Source organism: Lytechinus pictus, chromosome 12 (genome assembly GCF_037042905.1).
Source record: "Lytechinus pictus isolate F3 Inbred chromosome 12, Lp3.0, whole genome shotgun sequence".
Classification (NCBI taxonomy): domain Eukaryota; kingdom Metazoa; phylum Echinodermata; class Echinoidea; order Temnopleuroida; family Toxopneustidae; genus Lytechinus; species Lytechinus pictus.
In genome coordinates this window covers 28,003,280-28,011,956 of record NC_087256.1, presented here as the reverse complement: position 1 = coordinate 28,011,956, position 8,677 = coordinate 28,003,280, and the positions used below count along the sequence as shown (strand labels likewise).

The window sequence follows — 8,677 nt, the reverse complement described above, 5'->3', positions numbered from 1 at the left end:
TCCGTGCATTGTGTGTATTCCAGTTCATAAATGCCATCAAGAGTTGAAAGTAGTTACACATTTAATAATCAACAGAAAATTACGGCGAAAAAAGAAAATACTATCATCTTTATGATTGACAAAATTTAAAAATAATCATTAATATTTTCAGCCCGAAATTCAGAAAGCTGGGAGCGTTTCATGATAGGACTTGTCGCGCGTTTTAACATGATTAAAAATGGATATGTTAATCCATGTAGGAATTTATCAATGGAAATAATGTCTTAATTATCCTATACGGTATTATTATAGAAGGTGGGGCTGTTCGAGGTGGGGAGTGGGGAATAGTGTTAAAAGTGAGGAAGCAAAATGGAAAGAGAATGAGTATTTTTAAAAACAGTAATCAATGTTGTATAACTTTCATATTGTCGTTATTGAATTAAGAGAAAAGGACGTCACTCTCAATACATCTCCCCCCCCCCCACCCTCCATTAAAAATAGCCTGGCGCCGCCCCTAAAAATAACTTTTTTTGAATACTTAATAGTGTGGATGATTATGTTATTATGCTGATATTGCATACTTGCAATATGATGACAAAGTTTGCTTGATTACTTAACGGGATACATACCGACTTATGTCGAGAAATCCTAACATTAGGGTTATGAAAACAGGGACCCGCTCACCAGACAAGCGCATATCATCCCATCCATCTCCCAACTACTTAGCCGCGGTGTATTGGTGACCACGAACTGTGACATTTCCCCCGAGTAGTTCATACTCATCGCTCACTTCAGTCCCATTCATTGTCGATGGTGTTCGTTATTGCATTCCACATGCCACGGAGCTGAATAACCCATCGTCCGGTCACATCAGTGGTGCCTCCGCGTGTCTAGCAAGCTCAGGCAATCAAACCATATCCAACCACAGATGTACATTTTCAAGTGGTGAGTTACTGCTTGACGATCCTCTACCTATTGCCCAATACCTTCGCGTTTGCCATTCTTTGCATTCTCGATCGCTAATCCATGTCGCTAATGATCTTTAATAACCTCAGGCAGACCTAATTCTTCGATGAGAATGTTGTGTTGGCTAACTATCTTGTCTCAGTAGTGTGCAGTCTGCAAAGGAATAAAAACATTGGAGATAGCGGCCTCCCAAGCTCACTCGCGTCCTTCTCATCTTGTATTCCAGCCACAATCATCTTAATAAACACTCGGGTCGACAACGATTCAAAAGGCAAGATATACTTCAAAGAAAGCATTGAACTCCCAGAGGATACAGCACTGCCTGGGAGTGACCTCCACTTACCGCTTCCCGCTCAGCTGCAATTACTCAGAAGCAGACGGGATCGTGTGACTTGGCGGGAAAATGTTATCATAATAACAATGACAAGATGGAAAGCGGCTCGTAAATTATCAGTACATTGAAATGACTCTACCAAGAACATACATGCAATCTTCAGAGGAAAGGATCCAATAGATATAATTACGCTTGTTAGGTGATTTTTGTTTATTTACACCTTCAAAATTACCTGTGATATACAGCGATTTTTGTTGAGGAATGTCTAATACTGATAGTTTGTTACTTCAGCTATGATGCAAAAAGGATAATGCGATGCAATATATTGTTGTTTTCATTAATTTGAATTGGCTGTTGTAAATATTATGGAATAAATAATTTGGAGAATTTGTCGCGTGCCATCTTGGGCGTTCGTCTTTGACTATACTACCCGTGGACATGATTACAATACCTGTGGACATTTTGCTACATTTTGCTACCTGTTGAAGGTTCCATTTCTTGTTTGAAACGGTTGTTGGAGGAAACCCATTTACTATGGGTGACTACAACGTGAGGAACAGCTTCCCGTTGGACGACTTTTACGATGACAACGAATTCGAAGCACCGCCTAAGTATAGCCTGGTGGAAAAGAAGGAGCCGGTGGTGGCTCAGACGGTGATCGTGGAGGAGCAGGTGGAGCCGATGGAGGAGGAGCCGTTAGAAGAGGCACCGAGTGAATTTGAAGAAGAGGAACCACCCAAGGAGCCATCCATGCTCCGCATTGTCCTCCATCATTGTTTGACCAACGGCGGACTCATTATCTTTCTCGTCGCCTATACATGTATGGGCGCAGCTGTATTCCAACGACTAGAGGCTCCTTTGGAAAAGTCCAAGTTCCTGAAGCTCGTCATGGACAGGCAGACCAATCGAAGTGAATTCCTCAATAATATCAAGAGCCAACTTCCCTTGGCATTTAGTGACGAAGCCACGTGGCGAGAAATGACAAGTGATTATTTGGAGAGGTATGAACACGCCCTCGGCGTCATTGTTGTCGAAAAAGAGGAGAACCCACTTTCTAGTTGGAATTTCTATGGTTCTATGTTTTTCGCCACTACAGTACTAACAACAATTGGTAAGTTATTGCAGCGTCTGGTCCACCTGTCTTGTCGTAATGGTGCCATGCTTGGTAAGACAGGAACGCCTTGAGCACCTAGCAAGGTAGATACGTGCGCTAAACAAATCCTATATTATTATTATTTTATTTATATCCATATGCATGAGGATGTGGGTCGTTCCGCTAAGGTTTTGGTTATGACCCATCACTAACCCTGCTATGTTGCCGACAAGAAAGGGTGCCAACTAGAAATATTAACAATGTGCAAGGTAATCACAACAGGTTATAAGTAGTCTAAGTTCTTATGTGATAATCAGCATGCTCAGGTTAAATTTGTTACATTAATTTTAATTCATTAGAAAACTAGATTCAGTGTACCATAACGAAAATGGTCATATGGGGATAACAGCATTCGAAATCCCTCCCTTCAAAATGCATATAGGATGTATAAAGCTGTATAAAGCATATCCATTGCATGCACCTTGTCCTGTCATAAAGGTGATTAGGTTAAGGTCAGTGTTAGACATAACACAGGCAATCAAAGCCTGGAAAGATTGCGGTGTATCATGGGTCAAATCTTTAGAGGGGGAGGGTTACGAAGTTAAAGATGATGGATATTATGTGATTGGTATTTTCGCAGGCGTGCTTTAATCAGGTATGATTATTTACGTTTCGGACCAACCTGTAGCAATACCGTCCGGAGAACGTGACTAGTGCTCGAAACTCTAACTTCTGCATCAATTTGTAACTTCCCTTATATAGCTTGGATTATACAGGCGCGCGCCACAACGCCATGTCCCAGTGGTCCAAGCAGGTGATGTAATCGGCGTCCTTGTAGGTTTACATATTTAAGTGAAGGTAATGTATGTGGAGTCGTGTTATTTGCTGTATTAGCCCCCATTTCTTGCACCCCTTCCGCCTCATCTAAAGGGGAAAGGGGTGGGAATCGCCATGTCCAACCCCGCCCAGCTCCGCCATTTGGGGAAGCAGTAAACCTGATCTGATTACCCTTATGGACCCATCGGGTAACCAAGTAACAGCCTATCGATGAGTTTGATCTTAGTGTGTATCAGATAACATCATTGCAGGGAGGCCAAAACATCATTATAGACTGATTGGTATAGGCTGGTATTCGCCCTATATACAATGTAAATAAAGGACCATCGGGTAATCTGGTCATGGATAAAACAAAACGTCATGTGCTATAGGGTAGATGACCATAAACAAGAAATGCTGTCACAGAAGCCACATGCACTTTCATCATATTTATCAAATTGATACGATTGCGAATCATGGTGTAAATAGTATGGATAAACTACACTGTAAAAAACTGGGGTGTTAAAACTAGCACCGGTTGGTAAACCTTGAGGACCACATCCTGAGGTGTTTAAATTATAACATAGAGATTCAATATAACACCGACGAGTGTAAAAGCAGCAACTTAAGGTTTCGTAATAACATCTATTAGCGTAATTGAACTAACACCCCCCAAAAAATCAACATCGGAGCAAAATGTCTGGTTTAGCCCTTTGTGTACACCAATCACGGTTTTTGGATGTTTATTTCAAATCTGTATCATAAATGAAATGATCGGTCGAATGCTTAAAATAAGAAAGAGAATAAAGAGGATTGGAAATAAGTTAAGATTGAGAGAAAAAGTGTTAAATTATAAATGGAATAACTTATAACCCCGTTAAGGGGGGTGTTCTAAGAAAGTATGTCATATCGCAGTGAGCATCACTGACTGTAATAACTAAATGAGGAGACTTAAGAGCCTCTCGAGAAATGATTAAGAAATAAAGGTCTGTTTTTATTGTTTTCAGAGACGCAGGTGGAACATAAACAAAATGATGTGATAGCCAATTAGCCAGTCATTCTAACGTTTTTGTCTTCGAAATGTTTGTTAGAAATTACTTCATATCCAACACAGATTGAACAATTCTCTTTACGATGCCCCCTTCAGCTTCCCAAAGCTAGAATTGAACATAAAAGAAAATCTTTCGCATATGTCGGACCCAAATTATTTAATGCACTTCCTTCAAATTTACAAGTTTTTACCTCCTTGTTAGTTTTTAAAAAATTATGCAAAGCCTTTCATACTAATTGATAAAGAGCGAAATGATATTCCATTGATTTACAATGCTATGTATGTTTAAATTGTCACTTCCCACTCTATATTTTGGTGTTAATTGTTTCTGATGTTAGATATTTTGTATTATGTATTTTTGATGTTGTTTGTTGTTGTTGTTCATAGTTATCTCGACATGTATTTTAAACTGCAGGGCGTCTTTGTTAAGCAGTTTTAAGAACTGAACAGGCCTACCCTGCAGTATAAAATAAATAAAACAAAATAAATAAATAAATAATAAATAAATAAATTTAAAAATATATGTTCAATTTATGCTCACACGTCGTCTACCAACACCACACTCGCCAATATTATGAGCATTGTAGATGATACATATTTTGTTAATTTGTTTTTTTATATCTAATTCCGTACCAGGTGTAAGATGTTATACCTTTTATATCTACTTTGGTTATTGACAAACGAAATATTAGCTGAGATCTAGTATAAATTCAAGATGAGACATCTTTTTCGAAAGATAAAATACAGCGGTCAGTGGTCATTTAACGCGATAAAAAGACACCCACCTCAAGTGGGTGGAGGATCGCCTAGGCATGAAGCAAACTTTATTTTAAATTGTATTGTGAGCAAAGGCTTAAACATATGACTTTAGGTTCAAATTTGAAATTGGGGCATAAATTCCAGCCAGGATTTTGCCAACAGGAAACACTGCGAAACTCGATCACGTCCACTTATCTGCCACTTATCTTAAAGAAAAAACTTGAACTAAGTTATTTATAGTTTGGTATGACATAAACAAAATGGATTTTATAAGAAAAGGTTCACATCTAACTGAGATAGTAAGTCTATACATAAAGATGATCATCGTGTAGGAGCCCAACACCTTGTTTTACCCTAACATGACATTTAGGACATGAGGTTAGGAAAAAGCGGCGATTTCGTGAGTTTTTTTGGTAACATCGGGGAGATGAGGCGGCGAGACGATCCCCTCTCTTAGTTTGCAATGCATCATTTGAAAATAGAAGGGGCACGCCCCCCCCCCCCCGATAGCCCGCCAGTGACCTGAGGGACCAATTATATTCTAATTACCCGTGAGTTTCATCCCATACATATAACCCCACGTTCGCTCACAACATGGGGGTAGATATCAACGGTCAAATGACACAGATAACTAGCCAATTAAATTTATTAAAAAAATATATATAAATATGTTTTCTTGAAAAGGCGCACAATTTCCATCGCGATAGAAAGTGTTATATATTCTCATTGAGAAAATGCACATAGCATATTATATACCACCACTTTAATAGCTTGCACGAGTAGGTCTTCCGTGAAATTATGTTTCTATTTAAACGTTTTGTTAGAATTTTGCCTTCAAAAATCCAAACCTGTCTTCAACGTGCATGATGTACGTTTCTCTTCCTGTATTCGCACTATGAGCTACAGTATCATACGAAAAGATTTTATCGAATATCCTTAACTCGAAATTTGCAGCCGCCCGTGACAGTGAAAAAAAATGTCTGCAGGATATTAAAATTGTTCTCCTTCCTGCCTTGATGTCCTGACTTCAAAATATTAACCGAACAAGACTATAAAAGTTGATATAGGTGTACTTCCGAATAGTATTATAACAACACACAGTACACTTGTAGATGTCACATCCAGTCAAATATGACGCTTCCACGGAGGCTTCGATAGTGACAAGGTGGGATCAATATGTCTTATTAAGATGTAGAATGGACAGAAGCTTTGGATGTTGAAGGAGGGGAGGGTGAAGAAGATAGGAACAACAACAATGAAAAGAAGAGGTAAAAGAAGATTTTACTTAAAAAGGGAAAAGAATGAGAAAATAAGAAGAAGAAGAAGAGAAAAGACAAAGAATGTCAAAGAAAGAGAAGGTGGTGAAGAAGGAGGAGAAGAAAAAGTAGCTGTAGATGAAGAGGGAGAAAAAGAAGAGGAGGAGGAGGAAGACGAAGGAGAAGAAGAAGAAGAAGAAGAAGAAAGAGAAGTAGTAGAAGAAGGAGAAGCAGAATGAGAAGAAGAAGTAGAAGCAGAATAAAAAAAGAAGGAGAAGCCGACGAAGAAGCAGAAGAAGAATTAGGTTGTTGAGGAGAAGGATAAGAAGAGGGAGAAAATGAAGAAAAAGGAGAAGAAAATGAAACAGATGAAGACAACAAAGTAGGAGTGTGATAACATGAAAAGTAAAAGAAAGGGAAGACGAGGTGGTTGAGGAGAAAAGGAAGAAGAAAAAAAACGAAAGAAGGAAAAGGGAAGGAAGAAAAACAAGGAAGAACAGAACGAGATGTAAACATCTAAAGTTATTAGAGACAGGCAGATCGATTGATTCGTTTTGACATGACATTGACGGGTGCACCCTTATTCCATGCAGCATCAGAAGATTATGTCACCTGATGCGAGCATGGGGTTGGTGGAATGTAAATCAAAGAAGTAGGTCCCTCGTCTGAGATGAGAGTGACACAGTCAAGAGAGATGGACAGAGAGAGAGAGAGAGAGAGAAACAGACAATGACAGAGTTAGCAGGTGAGTGACGATGAGAGGTAGAGAGGGGAGAGAGAGAGACAAAGTGCAGAAATATCAACCGCGACCCTACCTAATTAGACCCAGATGCATTCTTATTTAGGGCATCGCCCAGTCTGGCAGAGATCAAATTCATTTGAATGGTCTAATAGTATTGTTTGTTGACAAATCTGCGAGTTCATGTCGACTTTGAAACGTACCAAATTTTTGCCCAGGTTAGGAGAGGATGGAATGTTATTGTATCAAGTTTTACTTTTCTTTGCTTTTTAAAAATTAATTACTATCTAAATATCATTATTGATATGATTATCATATTGATTAGTGTCTATTGTAAATGTTTATCTATCGATGTCATATTGTCATAGTGTATATATTTGTATATTCATTTATATCTTTGTATTAATGATTTCTTTTATTGTTAAATTGACTTGAGTTGAAATGACATAAACCAAACTGAACTGAAACTGAAAAAACTATTTTACATTACATGGTAAAAACCGGCGAAATCGAACGGATTTTTCTCTATTGTTTTTTTTTAAAGATTTCACTTACAAAATTGCTAGTGACTTTGGAATTGATTTATGAAATGTAGAGTAGTGTGCATCGTTATGAAAGAGTGTTTCATTCCACGTCATACAATATCATTTTCGTGAGGAGTGTGTTCACACCTAAAAGAATAGGAAACAATCAAGGCAGTGAAAAGAAAAAAACGTCATATTTCCATTACTATTGAAAGGAATCGTTCTTCAAGGCAACTATTATGACCATGGATGACTCTCTTTTCGCGCCAAGCATAGGTTATTGATTGTAACCATGTCGAAAAGTGTTACTGAAAATGTCCTTGCCCATTCGAAGCATTATTTAAATGACTGAAAACAATGGACTATTTTGGAACAATTTTTTTTTTTTTCATTTATTGGTTTTGGCAACATGTTTCATAACAAAAATCTCGACAAGAAAATACATAACTCGAATTTGACATAAGGGTATATTATTTTGTTTTTTAAATCATCAAATGTATCATACATAAACAATTTAAGCGGTATTTTCTGTTGCACAATGAATAAGATGGTTGCAAGGGTCGTCACAAGAGCAAAGCACGTGAACTACCACGTACGATGTATGAGGCGCCGAATGTACCAATATTATATAGAACAATTATTTGTTATATAATCATTATTTATTAAATAATAACTATTATTTATATATAATTTACATTTTATTTGTAAATAACTACTATTATATAAAATATCATTTCTAATTATTTATATATAATTCCAAGTAATACTTCATTATTTGTAAATAATAATAGTTCGACATTCCATTATTTATAAATAATGATTATTTGTTTTTCATTTTTTATAAATAATGATTATTTGTTTTTCATTATTTATAAATAATGATTATTTGTTTTTCATTATTTATATATAATGATTATTTGTTTTTCATTAGTTACAAATAGTGATTATTTGTTTTTCATTATTTATAAATAATGATTATTTGTTTTTCATTATTTATAAATAATGATTATTTGTTTTTCATTATTTATAAATAATGATTATTTGTTTTTCATTATTTATAAATAATGATTATTTGTTTTTCATTATTTACAAATAATGATTATTTGTTTTTCATTATTTATAAATAATGATTATTTGTTTTTCATTATTTATAAATAATT

The 8,677-nt window shown here is 36.5% G+C and overlaps 1 protein-coding gene across 1 annotated transcript; it reads left to right on the top strand.

Annotated features, from left to right (window-relative positions):
* The first annotated feature begins 1,813 nt into the window (after positions 1-1,813).
* Positions 1,814-2,464, top strand: LOC135156085 (TWiK family of potassium channels protein 7-like). The gene has a single exon (XM_064107217.1). It carries the CDS (start codon positions 1,814-1,816, stop codon positions 2,462-2,464), a length of 651 nt encoding a protein of 216 aa, XP_063963287.1.
* Positions 2,465-8,677: the final 6,213 nt, after the last annotated feature.

Excerpts from the sequence above, each read along its gene's own strand:
- LOC135156085 (XM_064107217.1), top strand. The coding sequence starts at position 1,814 with ATGGGTGACTACAACGTGAGGAACAGCTTCCCGTTGGACGACTTTTAC.